The 26,015-nt window shown below is 46.9% G+C and overlaps 2 protein-coding genes across 27 annotated transcripts in view; both read right to left on the bottom strand.

The window, feature by feature from the left end:
* The window catches only part of GDPD4 (glycerophosphodiester phosphodiesterase domain containing 2), a 35,447-nt gene extending 24,829 nt beyond the window's left edge, over positions 1-10,618 (bottom strand). For 2 of the 4 annotated variants that reach the window (XM_417276.8, XM_015280883.4), the window contains exon 1: positions 8,890-8,982. The gene's annotated coding sequence lies outside the window, so the exon portion shown is untranslated. Of the gene's footprint in view, positions 1-8,889; positions 8,983-10,452 lie in introns of those variants that run through there. The other 2 variants (XM_040704686.2, XM_040704690.2) reach the window with 2 other exon arrangements.
* Positions 10,619-17,843: 7,225 nt separating this feature from the next.
* Positions 17,844-26,015, bottom strand: part of PAK1 (p21 (RAC1) activated kinase 1) — a 67,302-nt gene continuing 59,130 nt past the window's right edge. For 22 of the 23 annotated variants that reach the window (XM_040700653.2, XM_040700701.2, XM_046942373.1 and 19 more), the window contains 5 exons: positions 25,387-25,504; positions 24,844-24,943; positions 22,640-22,836; positions 21,220-21,357; positions 17,844-19,440 (listed from right to left, as the gene is read on the bottom strand). In XM_040700653.2, coding sequence (XP_040556587.1) covers positions 19,354-19,440; positions 21,220-21,357; positions 22,640-22,836; positions 24,844-24,943; positions 25,387-25,504 — 640 coding nt within the window. In that variant the 3' untranslated portion in view covers positions 17,844-19,353. The remainder of the gene's footprint in view (positions 19,441-21,219; positions 21,358-22,639; positions 22,837-24,843; positions 24,944-25,386; positions 25,505-26,015) is intronic. The other variant, NM_001162372.5, reaches the window with a different exon arrangement.

The following is a 26,015-nucleotide window of genomic DNA, read 5'->3' as shown; positions in this document are numbered from 1 at the left end:
GAACCTCATGCCAATTCAGGGAGGTGCCCCAAGCCTGAACTGAGCCTTCCCAACACCCACAGTCCTCTGCATGAAGGTGCAGATGACAGCAAAGACCCCACAGACGCCATCCCACCAACTCTCCAGGGGCATCATATCCTGCCCTTCCACCTGGGAGTCTCCAACTGCATCATGCCAACAGACTTGAAGGAGAAAAAAAAGCCCTGCAGGCATGCTGCTCGTTGGTTACCATCACCAATGAGCTGCACACATCAGCCAGAAGAGCCCAGAAAAGAGCATCGCTGAATCTCCATTCCTACCCTAAGGATCTGGATCACAGCCCTAGATTCCCTCTTCTTTTACTGCCATCTGCTTCCAGTTTCTTTTCAGAGAATTTAGGAGGTTTTACATAGAAAAAGAAGAAATTTCGTATTAAAGCATGACTAGTCATAATCTCCCTGTGATGTGGGATATACTCTATATCCTTTCCTTTCCCTGGCAAGTGATAATTACAATTTATCACTAAGACTTTCAACAGTTTCTGCATAAGCCCTAATTATACCTTCCTTCTGTGTGGGATCCTAGTATGTGCAGCTCAAGATAAATATCTCATGGATTGAATAGCAGCTGGATTGAAGCAGAAGATCACAGTCCTTAGTGCAAAGAAACCATAGAGTCATAGAATCATTAAGGTTGGAAAGACTGCTAAGGTCACGTAATCCAACCAGCAACCCATCAGCACAATACCTCTAACCCATGTCACTCAGTGTGACATCCACTCTTCTTGAACACCTCCAGGGACGGTGACTGCACCACCTGCTTAGGCAGCCCTTTCCAATGCCTCACCACACTTTCTGAGAAGAAATGCCCCCTAATATCCAACCTGAGCTTCCCCTGGCGCAACTTAAAAGCCATTACCTCTCATCCTATTGAAACGATTGGGCTTGCCAGGGGAAGTAACATATGAATCAGAAGTAGTAGGGGCTAATGAGGAATAATTGTTCCTCTGCCCTCCAGAACAATATCTTTTTCATTTTTTTCATTCATTTAATGTGGTGCTGTACAGTTCCAATGCACAATGGCTGTGGTTTTCAAAGCTATGCAGAGGTTTCTACCTAGGCCAATGCCCTGTCATTTGTAATATGTCACTGCAAATTAAATAGACACAAACAATCAAGCCTGCTTCAAACAAATTGACCTGCAAATACAGGTGAACCCTTGCATCTCTTGGGGTTGCAGAGGATTTTTTGGACTCTATTCCAGAGGGACCATCATAAGGAATAACAGCCCAAAGCTGAACCGCATTTTTGCACAAAGCACTTTTCCCTCTACCTCTGCGTTCCCCCAGAGTTGTTCAGTCTCCATATCCCTGCAGGGAACCTCTCTCAGCATGTTCTTGTGCTTGGAGTACGTGTGTCCCCAGTGTTCACTCCCTGGGGATGACTCACAGTCCACAATCAGTTGCAGAAACCTCATTTAATCATAATCACCACCATTAGAAATTACAGCTGTTTTGCTTCATCTTCAAAGCACTTTTATGGGCGGTGTTAACAAATGCATGCCCAGGAAATTATTGGCCAAACCTCAGAGCATTTGCTATGGATTTTGTACAAATGCTTTCAGTTTTGTGTGAAAACAGGCAAGGGGAAACCATCATGTTTGCAAAAGGGTCTCATGATGTTACAACAGAATTTCCCTTGCCTGCTAGGAGCAAAACGAGGATAAAGCCAGGAAATAGTAACTTAAAAAACCAGAAGAGGAAGAACAAAGAGGAAGAATGTACAAGAAAGAAGAAAGAAAAGGAAAGAAAAGGAAAGGGAAAAAAAAAGAAAGAAAAGGAAAGAAAAAGAAAGAAAGGAAAAGAAAGGGAAAGAGAAGGAAAGAAAGGGAAAGAGAGGGAACGAAAGGAAAAGAAAGGGAAAGAAAGAGCAAAAAAGAAGGGGGGAAGAAAGACTTTTCACAAATGCCACATCTTTGGCTGGACCCACGTGCATTCCTGTCCCTTATTACAAGGAAACCGAAAGTGTGACTTTGGTTCAGCAAAGTTTGACACACTGCCTGAGTGTCTCCTTTTGCAAGGGATGAAGACATGAGACAGGCACGTACAAGGATGGTTTCAGCTTGGGAAAGTTTCTTTTAAGGGAGAATAGAAGGTAATTCACACCCTAGGTTTTAATTATTTTTGACTGATAGCTGCCTTATAAACAGGTCCTCCCCACCTTCTGGAGAGATCCACCCAGATCACTCTGCTGCTCATCTGGAAAAGGGCTTTCCAGGGCTGCCTACTGACCGTCCTTCTAGGAGGCTCCACCGCCCCATCTGCCCTCCAGAGAATTCCAACTGTCCTTCCAGAAACTTCCACGGCACCTCTCAAGTGAAGGTGGCCACCAAGAGCCATCAGCCCATCTTGGTGGCCTCCAGCCTCCACCAGCCTCGGTCCCCATGGCCCGCAGGACAAAGGCACAACCTCTCCATCACCATGGGTTCAGGTAGGGATGAGCAGGAAGGGCACCAGCCCCTGCCATGGGACTCACTGCTCCAAGGAAGGGATGCTCCAGCACCAAGAGGACAAAACCTGCATCCATCTCAAGGTATTCTCCAAGCCCAAAGCAACAGTAATTACTGTCATTTTACTGATGATAGTGGGAGAGGAAATTCTGGCTGAAGGCAACAAAGAAGTCTTCAAATCTTACAACAACCACTGGCCTGAGCATAGGAGATTTTTATATCTTAACAATTTTTTTTTCCCCATAGTTTCCCATGCACAAAAATGTAGGTAGGACCCAGTTTAGCCATGGAAGGGCCTGAAAAGCTATGACACATCAGAGCTCTCAAATAAATAAATAAATAAATAGATAACACATTCATATTCGCCTATGTGAAATGGCTACGGGAATAACGTGCTTTTTAGGACCTGCTTTCCCAGGGCGTTCACACAGCTCCCAGTACAACTAAGCTCTGACCCAGGGGCAGGACCCACTCATGTAACACATGCAGTACTATTGCAGAAAAGCCCAATATGAAAACACAACACGGGAAAAGTGTGAAGCAGGTGATATTTTTCCAAATGGAAAGAGTAATTACTTTAATAGTAGTAGTAATTACTTTAATAGTAACAGTAATTACTTTATTAATGTTTTCTTGTACCCAAGCAGATGTCATATTATATAGATCCTAGAGAAGGGTAGGTAAGTTATATGGTAGAGGGAACAAAGTGGGTCTACGAAAGCATAAGATTAGGGGTAGTACCACATGGCAGACCCATTCTGTAAACCAGGGCTGTGTGGTAAAGGATTCCACTTCCAACAACCACTGGGATCAAGTTCCCAAAAATTCCTTCCAGGCTTTTTGAATAGACAGCCACAGAAAGCTGGAGGGTTAAGAAATTCCCATCCAAGCAGCTGAAGAGTCGCATGCAATGCTGGGGTGTGAGTAGATGAGCAAGGATGCCCTGGCAAGGACAGAAAGAATTTGATTGCTCCAAGTGGGGAAAGAAATGTGTGACGTTAAAGCTTCCATTAATGCTGATTCATTAATGGGATTATCCTGAAGTGCCCTATAGATGTGATAAACCATCAGATTATGGTCAGGACCCTAAGGAGGTTGTTATCTGCTAGTCCAGAGCTTGGGGTGGGAGTTGAACCTCCCTACATAATACTCAACCCCAGTAGGTGCATAGAGCACTTATCACGTAGAGTAGGGAAGAGTCTATTCTACAGCACATACATTTCCTTGGTGTGGTGGGAGACCATCACCACTTGGTCCTTCCTGTAAGCATCTCAGCACCTTCTGGAGGAGTTTAAAGTTACAGCTTTGCTTTATACATGGGGAATACGAGGCATGGAGAGCAGCCCAGCTGGTCCATGTCAACAACCAGACAAACAGCAATAGCACAGTATCATTACATTAGGCATAAAACGCATTACAAATCAGAAGCTGTTTAGACAGAGGGGTTACAAAAACCTTGCACAATTAACAGATTGGCAGCCAGCCCCAAAACACCCCAAAACAGCCAAAGCATGGATCTACTGCACAGAGTTCAGTGGGACACAAGAGTTGCTTTGGTCCTGTTGGTGGGCCATCAGCAGTTCTTCTCCTCTGATTTTGACCCTGAGCTCCTTGATATAACTGATTTATAACCTATATGTTTGGATTACCATAGAATCACAGAACAGTTTGAGTCCACCCAGCCCCCAACTTCCCCATAGGCAGGGACACCTGCTATCAGACCATGTTGCCCAAAACCCCATCCAACCTGTCCTTGAGCATCCTGCCAGGTATGGGGCATCCACAGTTTCTCATAGCCATGTGTTGCTGGCAGTGGTGTGGCTTTGCCCCATGTCCTGCCCATGCAGGTTTCATCTCTGTCCCATGGAGCACATGGAGCTCAGCCCTGGGCTTTGCCCTGGGTGGCCTGCAGCTTTCTAAGAAGTCTCTCTCCCACCATTGAACAGCAACTGTGGGACGGCAAAATGTGCTCCCATGGCTCAAACCCAGCCAAGTGTTTGGGGAAAGGAGGAGGAACAAATCCCTTGGAAGAAAAATTTCTTAAAAAAAAAAAAAAAAAAAAGGAGTTCAGAAAGGGGGGAAACATTTCTTTGAAGATAAATCCCACTTTGTGCAGTTCAGCATGCCCTGGCTCAGCTCCCTCCCTGCTCCTGTGAATTCCTGAGCTGCTCTTTGTGCTGTGCTGCTCAGGGATGACGATAAGATTGGGACACAGCATGAGGGACCCTCTGCTTCCCCCCAGCGCCGGCCCCACTGAGGGCAGCACGTTGCCGCCAGCACCATCTCCAAGGGAAGACTTTGTCTGCCAGCCAAAAGGGAGGAAGAAAAGAGGTCTGCAGATCACATACCTCTGTCGGCAGCTCTGCAGAATGCTATTCAGAGTGGACAAAGGACGGGGGCCCTGGACGGTCATTTCTTGAAAGCCCCCAGTACCAGCCCTCCCCAGGCTGCTGGAGTTAATAGTCTTGGAGCAAAACACCCCTGCAAGGAAGGGGTGCTTTCCATGTCGACAGCCAGAGCTTTCTCTTTTACAGCATCTCTATGCATCAGGGCCGGCCCATTCTTGTGCCGTAAAACTGCAGTTCTGCTGTTTCCAGAGCAAAACTCTTCATAGCTCATTAAACGCTGCTGCACCTTTGTATCTCAGTAAAGTTTTGAATGAATTTCGGAGTGGAAGGATGGTCAGACACTCAAGATCCACATTCTAGTTCCCCATCAGGTCGCCCAGAGAGGTGATGGGTGCCCCATCCCTGGAGAAACTCAAGGTCAGGCTGGATGGGGCTCTGAGCACCTGATGAAGCTGTGGTTGTCCCTGTTCACTGAGTGCTATAGCATGAATCCAGCCCAAGATGAAGGCGCTTTCGTCACTCAAACTCAACAAGCCCATCCCAACACACCCTAAAGGACCGCCTGCACCCTGGGCTTCATGGGTTGTCTTTACATAGCTATGGCACTTGGGCACCAAAGGGCACTGCTACATAGAAGACCACCCCATAGAAAAGCTCAGGGCAGTCAGACATCAGCTGATGAGATAAGGAAAGTGTTTCCCAGGATATGGGAGAGCCAGGCACTACCAGGCACATGATGGACTTTGCCCTGTTGTAGTGCCTCATATTCACAAAAAAAGCATATCCTTCCAAACAACACTCACAACAACCCAAGAGGAGGGTGGGATAGGTGCAGCCTGATAGCAGTGGAGGGAAGGAAGAGGTCACAGGGGTGAAGCACTGAGGTGGGGTTGGATAATTTTGGGGAAGGAAAAGCAAAATGCTTTGGTGCCATTCACCAGCATTACTTGCACAAACTGGGTTTTGCCCAACTAGAAAGTGTTAAAAACTTTGCAGGGAAACAGAGCACTCAGGAGAGAGCCATGGTGACCCCACAGAACCTTTCTGACTGCCTTAAGGCATGAATCAATTAAAGCAATCACGGAGCAAAGGTTAATCAGTAGCAAGTACATCTTAAGAAATAGGCAGTCATTTAAAAAGCAATTGCTCTTGCCAATTCTGCCAACTCTATCCCACTCCCCCCTCTGCTTTTCTAAAGTGTCTTTTATTTCTCAAACTCCGGAGGCTTTCCAAAACAAGTCCAGGATTAGGAGCAGGAAGGGACCAGCCAGAATCATGTTCCAATCCTGACTCAAAACATTTCTACGCAAGCAATGAGACTCCAGCCTCATGCATGCAGGGATGTCCTTCCTTCCTATTGCACCCATTAGTACAGATGACATCAAAGCCACCCCCGTGGGCATATTGCACCATTGTCACAGCTGACTTCCTGCCCCTGTCACTTTGCCATGCAAGCACTGGCTTAAGAACTGAGCTGGTGTGCTATGGTGGCTCCAAGGGCTGTCTCTTGCCGCTGTGGATGACAAGTCCAAGGACAAGGTTTCTCATCTCTCTTCCTACACCATCATATGTACTACCTAGACCACAACCACCCAAGCGCCAGAAAGGATGTGAGCTGGGAGGATGGAGAATCCATCCAGACCCTTAGAGCTGGTCCTTGTCATGCTTAACACAGCACCTGTGGACAGCACAAAGGCCTGTAGGGCAATTAGGGGCAGGAGAGAAGGACTGGTATGAGGCCAGCATCTGGGTAGGATAAGGCCATAGAATCATAGAATCATGAAGGTTGGAATGACCGATAAGATCATCCAGTCCAACCATCAACTCATGCTTGTGACCACTCTAGATCATGTCACTCAGTGTGACATCCACCCTTTTGTTGAAAACCTCCAGGAATGATGACTGTTCATCCCTCTAAGGACTCTCCTTCCCTCTTTTTTTCCTGGAGGGTGCAAAGAAAGGATGAAATGCCGCAGATGCCAATGTCCTGCTGGTGAGGAGTTGCAGGGAACAAAGACCAAGACCACCCTCCCTAAACAAGGGATCTCACCAAACAACAAACCCTCAGCCACCAAAAAAACAGCACATGAAGGATGAGGTGAGGATGAGATGCTGAAGGGATGACCACCTGCAGGCAGCCTCCTCTGCTCCCTTGTGTGAGGTGTCCAAAGCCGGAGCAGAGGCTGCAACGTGGAGCCAAGCCCAAGCTCAGGCTGGTGCAAAAGCATAGGATCATAGAACCATAGAATAGTTTGAGTTGGAAGGGACCTCAAAGATCATCTAGTTCCAACCCCCTGCCATGGACACGGTTGCCAAGCATTAAATCAGGCTGCTCAGGGCCTGTCCAGCCTGGCCTTGAACATCTCCAAGGATGGGGCATCCCCAAAATGGTCCAGGGTACATCAAAAATACTGTCTCTATGCTATCCTGTCCTTATCACCTCCCTCTCCTTCTTCCTATTGAGACCTGGAGCCCATAGGATCTTATCAACCTCTTATCCTATTTGCAGATTAGTACAAGCCCCTCATATCTCCCATGCAAAGCCACCAAGCAGTCGCTTGGCCATGGGGTGGGATTTGCTTCACCTCTCAGCTGACGTGCTGCTTCCTGAACCCATTGCCACACAGCAACATGTGTTAGCAAAACTTACTGCCAGAGGGCTACAAACTTGGAGAAGCCATGTTTTCTGTTTCAGTTCTGTTTCTTATCACACTAAGCACCCACTTGCACACAAGCAGTCCTGAAACAAGCTGCCACCAAGTCGAAAGAGCTGCATTTTCATCACCCCAATGGCACATAAAGCCCACAAGACCCCATCCAGTCACCTCCGCAGTCCAATGCCATGCCATAAGAAAGTCACAGGGCTGCTCGTGGATCCCAGCTTGTTGTTTCTCATCAAAGCTTTCAAAGTGCCCTAGAAATCTCACACACCTTTTAAACATTTCAATAGCAAAGTTGGAAAGGAAGAGGCAGCTTTGGCTCCTTTTACATCCAGAGGGGTTTTTTTAATTAAAATACAGATGGTCCCACAGCACTTTCTGCGTTTTCTTTAGTGAAATGTAGCTAAAACACTTCGAGCAGCTGTAGGAAATTACCTCCATTCTCTCTTGCCCTTACACCTGGAGTCTTGTGCCGGAGGAGACCCCGCTGGGAGAGCAGGAATCCCAAAGTAAGGAGAAGGAATCAAGAGATGTACACTGTAGGCTGGACCTCCAGCCAACCAAAACTCACACTATCCAATCCAAACCTGCATTATCCAACTCAAACCCACATTACCCAACCCAAACTTGGCTCAGTTCTGGTCCCCAGGTTTACAACTGCTCACCAAGTCACCCTCCTTCCAGATGTACACCTGCACCACCAACCCTATGTCAAGGCTCCCAGCCTGGGCAAGGGACACGCACCATTGCCCACCCAAGGGACACGAGGGATGCGTCGGACCCGAGTGCCACTGCCCACTCTCAGCCTCCCTGAACGGGTGATGATTATTTGCAGCTGTTCCCAGATGTTCCCCTTCCACGGGCTATTTGTTCCCGGGACGACCTCCCCGTTCACACGCCATGGGAAGAAAGAGAGAGGCTCCTTTATCCCGATTCCTATGGAAACAGCCCTTTATCCGAGAGGCATTAGGAATGCTCGCCTGCCGCTTCCCTCCCTCCAGCCCCACGGCCACCCACTGCTCATACCTCATCCCAGCTCCTCTCCTCCTCCAGCAAACCCATCTGAGGTATAAGCCGGGCTGCTCAACGCCTTTTCCTCCCCAGAAAGCCACCAGAAACCCCCCAAATTGCAATAACCCCCTTGGCTCCCCCTTTGTTATTGATTCTCCCCATTCTCCAGCTTTTCAGGCTTTGTTTTCTCTACCCGTGCAGAAAACGGATCCGCCACAGCACTGTTGGGTGCGAAACAACGCTCCCAAAACTCCAAAGAATTAAAGAAAAGTCACCGAGATCCCCCCGCTGCGGTGCCAACTTTTAGGGCAGGCAGGGACGAGTTGGAGGGATGCGTTTCACCACAGATCATCTTTAGGATGAGGATGCTGGAAGGAGCTCACCTCAGCAGGGTGCACGTGGAGGGGTATTTCTGCTCTCTGCCACACTTTGGGTGATGGTGCCCTTCGCTCGTCGCACTCCGGGTCCCGAATGGTGGCACGGCTCCGTGACACCCAGCATTAGAGAGGCTGCGGAGCCGTCCCTCCCACGGTAGGAGGGGCCACGTGAGGCTTAATAAATTCAGTCCTCAATGCTGGGAGAATTCAAATCCCATCACGGGATGTGGGCAGCCGTTCACCGCACGGCTCCGGGAGAAATTCGGCGAGCCCAGGTTAAGTTCATCCCATGCAGAATGTGAGAGCCTGGTGCTAAAATGCCGCTCCGGCAGAACGGGGTGTTCTGCAGGATGGGGTTCGAGGAGATATCCCAAATATTTGGGCGAGATGCATTGGCGCTGATCCTCAGCATCCTCTGGGAGAGCATTTCCTGCATCTGTAAGCCTCAGGCAGAAATCTGCTGCACACCATTTCTGAACAGCTCCAGACACAAACGGCACTTCTTAAATTTATTTATTTTCCCCCCCCCCCGGTGTTTTGGGGCTTTAATAACTTAATCCTATTAGAGACCTAACTTCCTCCGGAGGGGGGTGAGGGGCAGATCAGCATAACAAAAGCATTTTGTGCGGTTGAATTTTGCAACTTCCAACTTGCTGTCGCCACGGGGGAGGCAGCTGTGAAGTTTTTCGGGCTGCACAGCTCACCTTACACGGCTCCTCCTCCTCCTGCATAGCTCTGCCATAGTATCATAGGATCGTTAAGGCTGGTAAAGACCGCTAAGATCAAGTCCAACCCCAACCCATCACCTCCGTGCCCACTGACCGTGTCCCTAAACTATCTCCCTCTTTGCTGCACAAGAGGCCAAAAAGACATCCCCCCAGCCCCAGAGGAATGCCAGGAACACCACCAATGCAGACTGGTCATCCATCATCTCTTGCATGCGGGGTTTTCTTGTTGGATGAAAAGACGGATCCAAAGGTCCTTCAACAGCAGACTCAGCAAAGTGCCTTCACAGGGCAGGGAAGGAGAGGGCAGAAATTACAGTCCGGTGTCTTTTAAGCCGTTCATGTTGTTGCAGAGATGAACTCTCAATTAGAAGATGGGTCATAGAGATAAACAGCCTGATCTGCTCTGGAACCTAATGATGGGTTTCAGAGGGGGAAGAGGGCATTGAAGACTTCCGCTGTAAAAGCGGTACTGATAATTCCTAGATAGCACTAGATCCCACAGTACCATTGTTTTCCTTCAGAGTTAAAATATCAAAGAAGTGAAGGAACCACAAGGTATGCAATGAATGCAGAAGCAGATGGTTTTAGTGCAGACTGTCCTGGAGCTAAAACTCAACTGGAGTTGATCGAGGAATCACGGACTCATTAAGGCTGGAAAAGACCTCTAAGATCCTCAAGTGCAACCCCAACCCACCCCACCATGACCACTGACCACATCCCTCAGTGCCACATCCCCACTGTTCTTGAAAACCTCCAGGGACGGTGACTCCACCACTCCCTGGGCAGTCTATTCCAATCCATTACCACCCTTTCCAATTAGAAATGTTTTGTAATATCCAACCTGAACCTCCCCTGGTGCAACTTGAGGCCATTCCCTCTCATCCTGTCAAATAACCTTGTTTCCTCTCCAAAAACAACAGCGTGGTTTTGCATCCTTCCCTTCCTTCTGGGGGCAGACGGAAAGCCCTCTGTGCTGCAGTTTGCTCTCTCTTTGGTATCTCCAGCTCAGAGTCCAGAGCCTTATCTCAACCAGAAAACCCTTGCCCCACACCCCCGCCTGTCCCAGCCATGCCAGCAGCTGTCACTGAAGCACAGCTGGGTGGTAATTGTGCTCCACGTGATGGACTTCATCTGAACTGGCACCGAAACGGGATCTGCCACCAACAAACCCAGCCCTGAGGTTTATGAGCCCATAAAGGAAGTATCTGTGGGGACCTGGTGTTGTAGAAACCCCACTCAGGGATGTCAGCCTTGAACTCAGGTGAGTTGTGCATCTGAAGATAAAACCACGGAGAATGGCACAGACAGGGAGTGCCAGGAGCAGGGATGCCTCCTCCCCCATATGCCAGCCAGGACACAGAGCCCAGGGCTGCATTTGGGTGAGAAATATGTAGATTCATGTCCTGCCACCTCCGACTTGGGATGTGTGTCTTCTTGCACTGCGTGGTGCTTGGCTCTGGCAGCATGGTAGGTTTGGTCCCACTGCACTGTTCTCCATCGTGTTGCACGTGGAGCAGGTGACCCATGCAGGGAGAAAGATCCCTGCAAGGTGAACCGTAGAAACTGAGGCATTTATGGCATTGGTGTTTATAGGAGCAGCACAGGAAGAGGGGACTTCAGCCCTTGCATCGTGCAGCCCAGCACAGTACCCAGCTGCAGGGAGCACAACTACAGACTGTGGTGTGGCCAGGGGAGATTTTACGCTGTGCCCCAAAGCCTCCATCCCACTGCAGCAAACTCTGCCTCTTGCAGTTGCAGCAGCTCCATCTTCCATCCTCTCCCATTAGTCTGGTGCTGCGTGCAGCATGAACCAGCTGATGTGACATTATATAAAAAGAATGAGTGCCTCTCCTCTCATTTCTTCTTCCATATTTCATGGCTATCCTTTATACTATGGGATCATGTTGCTCTTTCCCAGCAGAAATGAGGGTTGGTGATGAAAGACATGCAAGCTGAGTTAACCCAAGGAGGGCTCGGAGAAGCAGATGCAAGGAGCAGTGAGGAAAACCTTGGGGAAATGCCATATGTTCCTACACCTGAGCACAGCAGTGTGGGAAATGGTGGGGGTACCTCTCTGCTGTGTCAGTACAGCCCCCTGGAGCAGCCTTTGAGCATTTCAGCTTTGCAATGGAGAGAAACCAGTGGATTATCACCTGCCCAGTACCCTTAATGGCATGATCCCAATGCACTCAAGTCCTGGATACTATTGCAGGACTCTGGCTTTGACAGCAAGTAGGGTCAGTAGCCCCAGAGCTGTGCAGGTAATGGGTTTGGTGCACAAGACATAGAGGAAGAGATGTTTCATGGTTGTTAGGAGAGAATGTTGAGCAGCACTCCTGTACTGCAAAGGGACTCCCAGGGAACAAGCTCTGCTACAGACCTGTCATTTGGGTCCTGACCAAGCTGTTTCCAGGTCCATTGGTAGTCATAGAATCCTGTCCTCAGCAGATCACAGGATGGCGTGGGGGAGGGAGGTCTCCCTGGCAACAAAGCCCACCTCAGCACTGACCCAGTGTTCGTGTGGCGGTTCCTTCCTGGGCAGGTTTGCACTCCTCCAAGCATGGGGACACCGAGGCTGGCATTATAGGATCATTAAGGTTGGAAACGACCTCTAAGATCACCAAATCCAACTCCAACCCATCCCACCATGCCCACTGACCACATCCCTCAGTGCCACATCCCCACAGTTCTTGAACACCTCCATGGATGGTGACTCCAGCACCTCCCTGGGCAGCCTGTGCCAATGCATTGCCACTCTTTCTGAGAAAAAACTTTTCCTCATACCCAACCTGGCCCAATCCTGGTGCAACTTAAGGCCATCACCTCTCATCCTATCACTGTTACCTGGGAGAAGAGGCCGACCCCATCTCACCACAACCTCCTTTCAGGAGGTGGCCTACAGCCTCCAGGAGATGAGTAGGGTAGGGCAGTTCCATTGGAAGGGACCTTCAAAGACCACCTTGCCCAGCCACCTGACCACTTCAGAGCTAACCAGAAGTCAGCAAACTTTTGAGATGTATTCACACCTGGCATCCAGATCATTGATAAAAATGTTGAACAGTTGAGAATGGGGGACACAGAGTGATGATGGGGGAACTCCAGGATAAGGGGAAATCGTTTCAAGGTAAAAGAGGGGAGGTTTGGACTGGATATAAGGAAGAAGTATTTTACAGTAAGGGTGGTGAGGCACTGGCACAGGCTGCCCAAAGAGGTGGTGGTGCCCCATCCCTGGGGACACCCAAGGTCAGGCTGGATGGGGCTCTGAGCACTGATGGAGCTGTGGGTGTCCCTGTGCATTGCAGGGAAGTCGAACTTCATGGCTTTAAGCGTCTCTTCCAACTCAAACAGTTCTGTGATCCTATGATTCTAAGACAACCCTTTTACACCCGCTGCTATGCGCCGGCTCCCTTCAGCATGCAGCCCGCAAACTTCGAGCTTTGCAGTGCTAAGTGAGAAACGTAGAGAGAAAGGCATCCCCAGCGCAGCTGCCAGGAGGGGGCATTACAGCCGCAGGAATGGGAAAGGAGCAGCCTGAGAAGCCTGCATGCTCGCCGAGTTCAACCTCTAAATTCTCCCCAGATAGGAGCCTGGCGACCAAAACCTGGAACTGCTCTCGGTGCTAAAAATCAGGGATGCAGAAAAAACGTCGTCTGCATGGGGGGATAATGAACCCGTTGTACCGACCAGCATCAATTCTCCTAGTACTCATTTCCCCCTCTTTGCTCCCAAATAAATGAATACCTGCAGAACAGCCGATCCCATTGGGGTTTAGATGCCAGCTTGCAGTCTAGCTCAGAGCTAAAGTTGTGTGTTCCCCAGAGCTTTTCCTCTTGCTTCCACCCTTTCCCTTTTCACGCTAATCCTGCTCTAACACAAGGCATCGCCTCTCCTGAAACCTTAGCAATAGATGGGGTATGCTGGAGCCACACAGGAACTAAAAGGCCAAAACACTGCATTTAGGCATGAAAAAGTAAAAGTTTAGAAGTCTGGGGTAGGTGCTACCTCCAAAGAAATAGCCATAACTGCACATGGAATTGCCATTGTAGATTACACGTGATCCCCAATCTGGCAGCACAGTCATGCAGAGCCACCAAACAAAAACCCAGTTATCACTTTTATGTGCAATTTTGGGGGGGACACATAGCAGGACCACCAGTCTGCCAGGTACCATATCTTGTGTGGTTTTACAGGGGGAGGAAGAGGAAGAGGAAGAGGAAGAGGAAGAGGAAGAGGAAGGGGAAGGGGAAGGGGAAGGGGAAGGGGAAGGGGAAGGGGAAGGGGAAGGGGAAGGGGAAGGGGAAGAGGAAGAGGAAGAGGAAGAGGAAGAGGAAGAGGAAGAGGAAGAGGAAGAGGAAGAGGAAGAGGAAGAGGAAGAGGGGGTTGCAGCACCAAGCTGCTTTGGCTCTAACGGGATGAGGACATCAACATGGGATGCTACCACATCTCAGCAGGGAATCCCAGCCACTTGGGCTGCTACGTTCCTCCTCAAGAGGCAGGAACCTTCATTTTTGTCCAAAGAGCTCTTGCAAAGCAGCTGAAGCATCAGTTCCAGACACAGAGGAGGAATTTAAGAAGTAACCTGCAATTGCCTTATTCCAGTTGGCTAGCTCCCCATTCAAGGCATTCCCCTTCCTTCCAGCTCCCTCTCTGACACCTGGCTCAGCACCCCAACTTGGGAGAGCATGGCAGATCCCCACTCCTGGCCACCCTCATGTTCCCAGGAGAATGACTTCCCACCAGGTTTGGTTTGTTGGGCTTCAGACACTCAGATCTGCCCAACAGCCACAAGCAGATGACCAACTGCAGAAGGGTGTTGGTGGTGGCAACACACCCCATCCAACCTGTGGTTGATCCAAGCTGCAGTGAGGTACTTGTGCAAACAAACATGTAGGTGAACTCTTTTCACAAGCCTCATCCTACTGATCCCACGAGAAAAAAGCAGTGCTGGAGAAAGCAGTTGGATGTATCTCTCCTGAATCCTCCCCAGGTTCTTCCTCTGCACCAGGAGCCATGGACACCAAGCTCTACCTTGGAGAGAAAACAAGCAACTGGGAAGCAACAATACCAACATCCTCCTCTTCTCCTCCTCCTCAAGCTGTGGTCTAGATCCTCTTCCAGATATTTCTCAGAGCATTAATTACTTCCAAATGAATTTTGATAAAGAGGCAAAAATCGCATTTACTTCAACAGCTTTCAGTGTAAGGTCACTTTGCTCTATGAAATAAGATCTAATTAAAATAGACCAGAGAAACACAGCTTCTCCTTCAAGTACCCCACTCATTTCTGCACACGACGCTGAAACAAAGTGAAGTAGAACCAGGTAATCCATTCGGGTTTTATTTAAGATTTCAATTTTGTTTTCCAAACAGCTGAGCTGACCTTGCACTTCAAACAGACCGGGCACCATCAGAGAGCTATGCCACAACAGGACGAAGAAAGAGGAACAAATTTCCTACCTGATTTTAGAATGGCCACAGCCCTCGTTATTTCCCAGCAGGACAGGACGCACAGATCTGCCCACAGGTCAATGCTGCAGTGGAGCAACAAAGTCTTTGCTGCAAACACGATCCCAAAGCATGGCGGCTGTCAACACGAACCCAAAGCAGTGCTGATGGTGAAAGGATGCTGAATTGAAAGATGGAAATGACTTCCTTGCCATACAGAGGGGCCTGATTTAAATTTGCTTGTGTTGTTGTGTACCTGAAAAATCTCCATTTCCTTGGCACAACAAGGCTACCTCCCCCATTCAAACATTCCCTTTTTCTTTCCAGATGAAATTTGTTATCCTTGCCAACCTCCTGGACTGGTTTCAGTAGGATCCTCCCACTCCTTCCTGAATTTCCCCAGGGATTGTGGAACTGAGCTTTTAACCTCTGCTTCTTCCTTGGACCAACACCATCTTCTCCTACTCCTTTTCCACTGACATCCATACTGTCTGCAAGTTTCCATCCAGCTCCCGTGTGTATCGCTGCTTTGTCCCCACTGGCACCTTGTCTGCTCCTCGAGACCCCACATGTGATGCTGTGCTCCATCACTGGCAGCAGACAATGGGATCAGCCCTAGGACAGCAATGATCTGTGCACTTGATCCAGTGGGTTTACAGCACCAAAATACACCCACAGGTTCTCTACTACAGTGACAATGAGAAGTCATTGGTAAGTGTTGGCATTTCATGCTAGGAAGATGAGCAGAGAATCAGACTTCATCTTTAACAACTGCAATTTCTTGGCAACTTTTTTACAACTTTACAATTTCATATGAACTTTTTAAACTTTTCTTTATGGTAATGGTGACAGAGCACTGGAAGAGGTTACCCAGAGAGGTGGTGGAGTCTCCTTCTATGGAGATATTCAAGACCCAGCTGGACGCCTACCTGTGCCACCTATTGTAGAGTAGTTGCAAGGGGGGTTGGGCTCGATCTCTTGAGGTCCCTTCCAGCCCCTATGACTCTGTAATGTTTAAATTATTATCAAGTGTACAAATTGAATTGCCAGCTCTTAGCTAAGAAAGATGCTCAAACAAATATCTGCCCCCTAGAACTTTGGCCTGAACCTTTCATTGTCTGCAAAGATTGGCAAATTTAAAAGCAAGTACCAACCCACCATTGGCCATTTCAGATCATTTTTGCTAAGTACTTTGCTGCAAACATCACCTATTGATACCAACCTGTGGTATTCTGACAGATGCATTAGAACAGCAATGGAAATCTCAGCTCTGAAGTGACTTTACATGCTTCAGGGCCCCGGTTGGTGGGCATGGTGGTGATGGGTCAGCAGTTGGATGAGATGATCTCAGTGGTCCTTTCCAACCGTAACGATTCTATGATTTGTAAGCTGTAGTGCATTATACAACTTCTGCACCCTAACCTAACAGACTTGCCTAAGATCCCCTAAAAAGGAACCAGGATTTCAGAATGGATAGCCAAACAACTTAATATCGCATGTTCTAATATAGAAGAGAATCTAATATTAATAATCAAACAAATAATTAAGGGTTGTGACTACAAAGGGCTCAGACTCGGTAGAATCACTTCATACAGTAGGTTGAAACAAATGAAAAACCAACAGGAAAGCCACCAATGCAGCTCTCTAGTTAAAAGCTGTTCTCAAATCAAAGCAGTCAAGACGTCTGTAGAGAAAAAGCCACCTCTGTGGCTTATTAAGTCATTCGAGAGCTATTTAAGAGCTCTCATTATGTAACAGGAATGTGCTACAAGAGCTGATACAGGTGCTGAAACCAGGTGATGGAGTGGAGAAAAGGATGCATCTCAGCATGAAAAACATATCTAATCCTCATGAGTTTCAGGTAACTACAACTTTTATTTTTATTGTTTGAAATATGATATTTCTCTTAACTTGGAACTGGGGCCAGGAACACCATGGCAAGTTGACTTCTTGCTCATCACAGGTGGGTAAGAAAGAACAGCCTGGGACAGGCTGATGTGCCAGTCACACTGCCTCACAGCTCTTAGAAACCAGTGAGGACTCCAAAAAGCTGAAGTTAAGAGACAAAAGCAAACCACCAATGTAATGACAGGAATAAAGACGTTCAAGTCCATTCTTCTCCAGTAGGCAACAGAGAATCCAAGAGAGGAACTCAGATGGAAATGTAGAAGTCCTCCTGAAGAAAAATAAGCTCGTGGATGTGCTGGCAGGTAGGGCATACCTATGGTATGATTTGCAGCTCCAGGGGATGCCAAGGGAGGAGTGGGAAAGGAGGGCGAAGGGAACTCAGGAATGCACAGTGCATTCAGTGCATTCACTGGGGGTTGGAACCAGACAATCTCTGAGGTCTCTTCCCATGGGTCATGTGCTGTCATAAGAAGCCAGCTGCTCAGTCTGCAAGACCAGAGCTACATCAGATATTAGTTAAGCCAGATCTGGTCCATGATACCCATCTCCCCACATATGCCATTCCGACACTTCACAGACGATAAGAACAAACTCCTTATCAAAAGAACGATTCAAGGGTAGTGGCCTCCCCCTTCCCAGTCTCACCTAAGCTGCAAGCAGAGCAGCTCACCAATAGATCAGATTCCCCCAGTGCTGCCAGCTTTGCTGTTTTGCCCAAGGAATTCATCTTGTGAGGGGAAACCTCTCGATCTTACATGAAGATGAAAAATCTATACAAAGGGAAGAAGGCAGCAGATTTGGCAACGGACTTCAGACATGGTAACCTCAAATCAAAGACTGACCACCCTTTGGCACAAAGGATAGGAAGGCATCAAAAAAGTGAGAGACTTTGCAAACTTTATCTGAAAAACCAGTGCAAGGGCTGTCATATATTGTAAGGTGAGTGGGGAAAAACATACATTTGGAGGACAGCCTGGGGCAGAGAGGAAAGGACTGGTTGAGCAGCAAGAAGCAGGAATGAGTTTCTGTGCAACACAAGTGTTTTGGGGAGGGAATGAAATTTACTCCAGAACTGATTTAAGCTCACCCCTTAAATACCCAAAGCAATATATACAGCAAGCACACTGAGATCTTTTATCCTTTCCCTCGACTCCCCTTCAGAATCACTTGCTATCCCATAGGGCTACAGAAACTTCCATCCCATTACCTGTCACCTTCAAGCACTCACTGACAATAACATGAAAAATAATCCCATCTGACAGAACTGTTGGGTGACAGTGAATTCTCCAATCCTCCCTCAGCCCCAGGTTAAGAAATTCAACAGTCATTTTATTAAAAATCAGTATACAGTTGAACATAAGCCCAGTGTTTACAACCAATCTCTCTAGTAGTTCCAGGTTTCCTGTTGTTTTTTTACAGATCGTTAGCAATGAGAGGAGTCAGTAGCATACAGATACCAGGTTATTCTCTCATTCCAAGAAAATTAATGTCCTGATGTTTTCAGGAAAACAGCATCCATGATCAGTTTGTTTTCTGTTGGACTTGGTCTAAGAAACAGTTGTCGTCAACATCATCTTGCAGGCAAATCTTATCCTTATAATAGTAATTGCTCTGTTCACTTTATCATACAACAGGTCTCCATGAAGCCTCAGAGTGCTGATACAGTAACCGTAAAAGGAATCTCTATTCATTTCTCTTCTGATTTTTCTAGAATATCACAAATATTTGAAAGCGTGTGGAGAGAAACCTTGATTCACACCATTTGAACAAAAGATCACCCGTGAATTAAGCTGTCCAGCAGCCTCAGGAAGCACACACAGGCTTTCTCCTCACTCCCTCGAAGCATCCAGCAGTGCTGCAGGAGGGCTGCGTGTTCCTGCCCTCACCCCCCTCTCCGTTGTTAGAGCTGTTCAAATTTCTGCTGCTGCTTCATTTCCTCCTCGACTCCTCCAAAGCACAGAGCAGCTTGAGCGGTGCAAGAGCAGCTTGGCAGAAGCAGGAAGAGTCCAGCCAGTAAAAGATTTCATTTATTAAGATAAACATAGTCTAAGGCTCCACATGATTTTTTAAAAAACAAACACAGTAATATGAAAACAAACTGGATTTGTTACATGTAGGTCAGGTTCGGATCTTCCCAGATCTTCTTGGCCGTAAAAGATATCCTTCCCCTCCTGCCCCCATCCAGACAGATGGAAAGGCAGTTCACTCTGTACGATCAGCAATGTTCCACATTCATCAAACAATCCCTCTGCTACCCTTCATCACAGATCAAAGTTTTAAGAACATCCTTGTGAAGGCAGGGCAGGAGGGAATGAGAGGAGCAGGTAACTCAGTCTCTCAAATGGACATCTAAAATGGTTTGACACGATGACTGTGTTAACTCTGTCACTTTAATGGTTGTTCTTTGTTGCCTCTTTGGCAGCAATAATTAGAGGAGTGAGGCTAGAAAGAGGCTTTGCGATTTTCAGGAACTGGTGCTAGCAAAAGGAAAAAAGAAAAAGGGTTAAACTTTTCAGGATAAGTCCCAGAAATCTGGTAGCTATACAAAAGATTGGCACCCACACCCACATGACAATCAACAACATACTCTAATCTCCAAACGAGTGAAACAGAAGTGTCTGTTACCACCATGAACTTCAGTTCAGGGCTTGTCTGAACTGATAAAGAGCTCTGCATCCAACCCATGCTAATTTCTCCAGTGTTTGTACACTCTCAGGACCAAGCAAAACTCAGCAAAATCTACAGTGAAATTCTGCATGGAAAGAAAATGTACTAAAAGCAACCTGTGCAATTCCATCACAGGGCACAGGACTACCTGAAGCAATCATTTCTCAATTATTTCTTCCCCGTTATCACAGATATGGTGAAAATATTGCTTTGGCCTTCTAAACATATTATAAATTTCCAAAACAGTTGGAATTTAGGAAGGAAACAAATTTGCAATTGGACCATTCAGTCGGGCTCCTATACACAGCACTCCATTAAGTAGAACAATATTGATTATCAAACACACAACAGAGTAGGTGGTGTCACAAAGTGCTGCTTGCAGGACTGGTGTTCCCTTTACTCATGCTCAGAAAGCCTGTAATGTTCCAACCTCACAGAAGAAGTCCAGGTTGAGGACAGACACTGATATAAAACAGCTATCAGATGAGAGTGAAGGCACATAGGGTAAGTTCAAAACCTCCTCTGAAAACAAAAAGCAGCTCTGTCCCACAGGACATCAGAAGGGATCAAACACCCAAAGCACTGCATTTAAACATGCTTCAGAGATGGAGAAATCAGAGGCCAGAAGATAAAGGCAGACAGAAGAGCTATAGTCAAAATGTTCTCCCACTCCGAGGAACAGAACGTTACTGCTGTCTGATGCTTTGAAAGTGGCAAGTCCAGGAGAAAGGGGATCTTTCATCCACTGCCACTCTGCCAGCTATTAATGCTTCATTACAGCCTCAGAAGGCCCAAATACATCCAAACCAGAACACAGGAGACAAACTAGTTGAAAATCAAAGAAGGGAAAAGGGAACTGTCTTTCAGTTGAGGTCTGAGGGCGATCACAGATCTATTTTACAAAGAGCTGAAGCACATTTTCCACCCCCATGGCAGATTTCACAGATGGAAAACATGAAAATTCTTCATCTGTGTTAGTGAAAAGCCTGGCAGCTTGGTCCTCCACTTTCACCAGGAGTCCAGGCAAAGATACCAGGTTTTCAGTGAAAAAAAAAAAACCAAGGATTTCTCAGAGGTTTTGTTCCACTGCCTCTGCAATTAAGGACCAAAATGTGGTTTTGCTAAAGTGCTCCCATTAATGCAAGACATGCCCACACCAAAAAGCTTTAGGATCCCTCCACCAGGAGGCAGACAACTGGAGATTTCAACAGATGGAAGCCCTCGTTGTCCAAATCAGAACTAGCACGGCCAGACACAACACATCCAGATGTCAGGGTGAGCTGCATGAAGAAACCACAGGAATTAAGGGGCTCAGCATTTGGCAGGTCCGGGGCACTACGATCACTTGAGTTTGGTTATAGAACAAGCTGCACAGCTGCTGCTAGTAGCAAGTACTGCATGAAAAGGGAGTGCTCTGTTAACATTCTGGTATGGATTTTGGATGGTTGGTTGGTTGGTTTTGTTTTGGCAAGTCACCCCAGCTGCCCCTGTGCCTTGAGATGAAGTAGTATTGAAGACCCCAGATGAGATTTCTCCATATGCCTCATCTAACTGAAATGCTTCACTCAGCCCTGTTCCCCAGCAGTTACCTGTAGCAGCTCTTTTGCAGAACCTCTTTTTTCCACATCCATTTCAAGACAGCGGTTTAGGAAGTCTCTGAATATGGGTGAAAGCTTTTCTGGATTCTGCAGTTCTGGAGTCCCATTGGTAGCAATGAGATACAGTGCCTAAAGCAAAACAAGCACCAAAGAAACAGGAGGTTATGAAGGTCAGATTCCATCTCCGGATTACAAAGACATCCACTTTTCCCCTCCCACCCACCAGCTCAATGGGAAAAATAAAACAACAAAAAGCCTTATCAGGGTGACTAATAAATGATTAAGTTTCAGCAAACAGAATAGCTGCTGGCCCTATTTTCACGTGGATGGGATCCAATCCTTTATTGTTTTACCCTCGTAATCTGGGTTTGGATCCTGCTGCCCTCTCAAAGGATTAGGAGGACAAAAACAACATTCCAGACTGTGTTTATACAGGGAAGTTAACTGGCACAGCTCTACCAGTGCTAGACTCCTGCAATAGCTATGTCCTCATGGGAAGATACCCCTACATAAACTGGAGATTTTGGTCCGTTGACACTTTGCCTGAGTGTGTAAGGCCTACAAAGTACAGTACTGTAAAGATGGACTTCACCCCTTATAAATGATGCTCAGCAGATCCTCAAGCAGCATTTGACATCCTAAAGAAACAAGTAGCTTTGCTACTGCTTGGGAATGAAGTGCACATGCAGATCCTCTGAGAATCAAAAAACACAACATTCAAAATTCATGCCAGAAACTTCCTGGGTGGATTTTAAAAGGAAATGCCTATCTATGTACCCAAAATCACTTCCAGTGCAAGAGATGGAAACATCAATTAAGCAGAACTGCTCTAGATCTTTTCATCCCATTTAGCTTAGGAAAAAAAAAAGCAGAAACCTGGCTTACATGAAGAACAGCTACATTCCTACAAACTGACAGGATTTCCCTTTTCATTAAAGAATGATAAAGACACCAGGGAAGTTAAAGCCTGTCTAAAGACTTACTAAGGTTGGAGTTTTATTTGGAGCATGCAAAGTGGAACAGTCAACCAGAAGAAAAAAGCCCTGTTTATTGATATGTATCCTTCAATGCAAGGAGAGCTCTCTTCCCCACTCCCAGGGCACAAGGATTCAAGAAGCCGTGTACTCTGGTGCCAGACAGTGCTCCCCTTCTGTCCCATCAGCCTCTCAAAAGAGCAGGGAATTACGAGTGTCTTTGGTTACCTGAGGCTCCACCAGAAGGTTTGCAAGAGGAGCCCATGCTTCCACCATCCAGAATCAATTATGGCTTTTAACTCAAATGATCACAATCTTCTCATTACAATACCCAAGGAAATATGTAGCTGAATGTGATAAAACCACACTGGAGGATTCAGTTGCCTCTTTTAGAGCCCGAGTTACCCAAAAAACAGGATGAAAAGAAATCTGCTTACTCTCAGGGGGTTCTCGTTGAGGTAGGGGGGTTCTCCTTCAATCATCTCGATGGCCATTATCCCCAGCGACCAGATGTCCACTTTGGGCCCGTATGCTTTCCGTGTCACCACTTCAGGTGCCATCCAGTATGGGGTCCCCACCATGGTGCTGCGTTTGCTCTGCTCAGGAGTGATCTGGGCACAGAAGCCAAAGTCAGCTGGGAATTGAAGACAGGCAAAAACCAGAAATCAGCAGGTTTCTCCAAAAACAACATGTACTGATGCCAGCAGTACAAGCTGGTCTGTTGCACTGCCTGTTATACTGCTTCTGCAGCTCTAAAGGAAAGGTGGTTTTGTGGCTAACGTGGTGTTCAGAAGTTAGTTTCTAAATCTGACTCACTGAGGCCATGGGGATCACAGAGCTGCTGCCTTGTCTATATGAAGGGTGGTGATCAGCAAACAGCCGTATACGGATGTTGTGAAACTTGACTGTGCAGCATTTTGCAGTTGTAAAACACCATGTATGTTTTCAATCACTCCTGGGTACGTGGAAACATATATCAATGCCCAGTCTGATCTTGATACACCCCTCTACCCACACACTGCATTATCTGGTCAGATTTTCATTCCTAGAGATATTACTTCCCTGGAAGAGACATCATCCCTCCAACAGGATTTGCTTTACAGGGTAAATAATATGTTCAGAATAAGCTCAAAGTACCTAAACGTATACTTAATGTCTTTCTTGGAGTAGACAGAAAGATGGGAGCCTTCACATGAAAATTACTTGGTCCTATGTCTTATTTACATTTGCCTTCCCAAAAGAAAGCCAGTTCTGTTCTTGCATGACTAGCAGAATTAACGTAGCAAGATGCAATGCACATGCTGATCTCCTATGGCACTAAAGGTTCAATTTTCAGCAGAACCATGAAAATTAAACTAATCCCCAACTGAGTTTTTATCAAGGGTAACAAGCAGGATAGGTACATATGGTTCATAAACAGAGCAAAGCTCTAGCAGAGCCAATATGAAGCCCAGGTCCAGAAGGTTACTGCATCATATCCACAGGGGCTTTCCTAACTGCAGCCAAGTACCTGCATACTGTGCTCAAATGTGTTATTCCATAAGAACAGAGCACTTTGGACCTGATAAGCTATTCATCGCTGACGCTCCAGAGATCTGACTGTACCGAAGTGCAACTTCAGTCTAAAAGGAAATTATGAACAAAAAAAAACCACCTTCTTACTCAGCATATCTGCACTGTGTGAATTTTGAGTCATATCTGCTGTCACTGCCGACAAAAATAGATTTATTTATGCCTGTTGGGTGCTAGCCAACAGAACTGGGAAGGAGAGGGAGGGAGCGCAATTTTGTTAAAGCTATAGGTGGAAAGCAATCATTCACTGGTCCCCAAACTTGTCTCTGCATGGGCAATCACAAGCACAGCTGCCACCTTAGCACCAGAGGGGCAGAACAGTCTCAAGGTCTTCATTATCAGTGATAACACAATAAGGAAACAACACTAAGAATTCAGATTGGGCTGGGTTTGTAAGATTAAATATTATCTTGTTGCACAGCTTTCCATTTCCCATTCACTCATTTCCATCTCCCAAGTACCCACAAGTCTTTTCCAGACTGAAGAGATCACACAGAAATAAAGGCTTGTGACCCTACACCTTTAAGCTCAGCTTTACAGGCTGGTGTAGCATTAAAATACTGTTATTTTGGGTGACAAAAGCAGATGGTCCAAAGCTAAATGATTCAGGTTGGATATTAGGAAAAACTTCTCTTGAAGGAGTGGTAATGCACTGGCACAGGCTGACCAGGGAGGTAGTGGAGTTTCTGTCCCTGGAGGTGCTCAAGAAGACGAGATGTAGCACTGAGGGATACAGTTAGTGGGCATGGTAGGGATGGGTTAATAGTGAAACTTGATGATCCTAGAGCTCTTTTCCAACCCTAATGATTCCACAATTCTAATTCCAAACCTCACTGCATGTCTGGTATCAGATCAAAAGGACTTACACTTGCCAATCTCCATTAAAACAGAGGCCACAAAAATACGTACAGCAGCATTTCTACAGACTCTTCATCACTGCAGCATCAAGTAACTCAAAAACTCATCTTCCCACTAGGCCTTCTTCCTAGTAGTACAGTACTTCCCACTGTAGCATGTAAGAAGCCCGGGCTAATAACTGAAGCCACAACCAGCGCTGTTCCCCACATACTTAATTTGACAGAGCCATCCATTCCCAGTAGGATGTTGTCACTCTTGATGTCTCTGTGAATAACTTGGTTTGAGTGGAGGAATTCCAAAGCCTGAAGACACTGAAAAGGTAAAAATTCACATAAATAAAAACAGAGGTATTCTTTCTGAGTATGAAATTATTCACCAGTTAGCCAGCTGATGGACACTAACATCAATGCATTTTGAGTTGCATGGGCTTAGCTTCTTAAAGAGCCTTTCCTATACCCAGTATGTGTGGGGCTACGAAGAGACATACCTACTGGGACCAGCAGGTGGACAGGGTAGTTGCAAAGGGAATAAGTGTAACCATGGGAATTCCAACCCCATACTGCACCACAATCCTCACTCTAGGATGAAACTTAATAGGAGTATGCTGCAACCCCCTAAGTAAAATCCACCCTCTGCAAAATTACTGTTGCATTAGAGAAGCTGCAGATGACTGTTCCTGCAGAGCCAGGGACACATCACAGAAAGCCCGTGTCCCCTGCTCCTCACAGATCACTCAGTGTGAGCACAGCTTTACCTCTCGGCACACAGCTGCAATCTGTCCTTCGTCCATGCAGGTCTCCGTAACGACATCTGTTAGGGAGCCTCCTGCCAAGTACTCCATGACTACCCAGAGCTCTTCTCCTACAAGGTAACTGAAATGGCAAAGAAACAGCTTTTAGAAGAAGCAGATCTATGAGCATTTACCATTTACCTAGTCAGAATGCACTGGGCTTTTAAACTATCATAGTAATATAGAGAAACCATCTACTTTGCTCAGGCACAGGGGCAATCCTGGATGACACAACGGTTGGTTCCCCACAGACAACAGAGGAAGAGCACAATATTTTTAAGTATCATGCTTGTGAAAAAAAATAATAAAACCAATCTTTCTTATGGCACCATTCAGTCTGGCATTCTCACAGAAGTGCTTCCTGGTGTTTAGAATTTGTCCAAAAAATTCAGAAACTGTTGCCCAGAGAGCTGGTGGATATCCCACCCCTGGAGACATTCAAGATCAGGCTGGATGGGGCTATAAACACCTGATCAGCAGGTGTCCCTGCTCAGTGCAGGGGAGGTGGACCAGATGGCCTCTAAAGGTTCCTTCCAACTCCAGTGATTCCACGAGGCCTATTGAGAACATTCTTCTGGATGAAACAGCAATTC

Source organism: Gallus gallus, chromosome 1, assembly GCF_016699485.2.
Source record: "Gallus gallus isolate bGalGal1 chromosome 1, bGalGal1.mat.broiler.GRCg7b, whole genome shotgun sequence".
Classification (NCBI taxonomy): Eukaryota; Metazoa; Chordata; class Aves; order Galliformes; family Phasianidae; genus Gallus; species Gallus gallus.
Note: the sequence above shows the minus strand (reverse complement) of the source record. Positions and strands in the feature narration are given on the sequence as shown.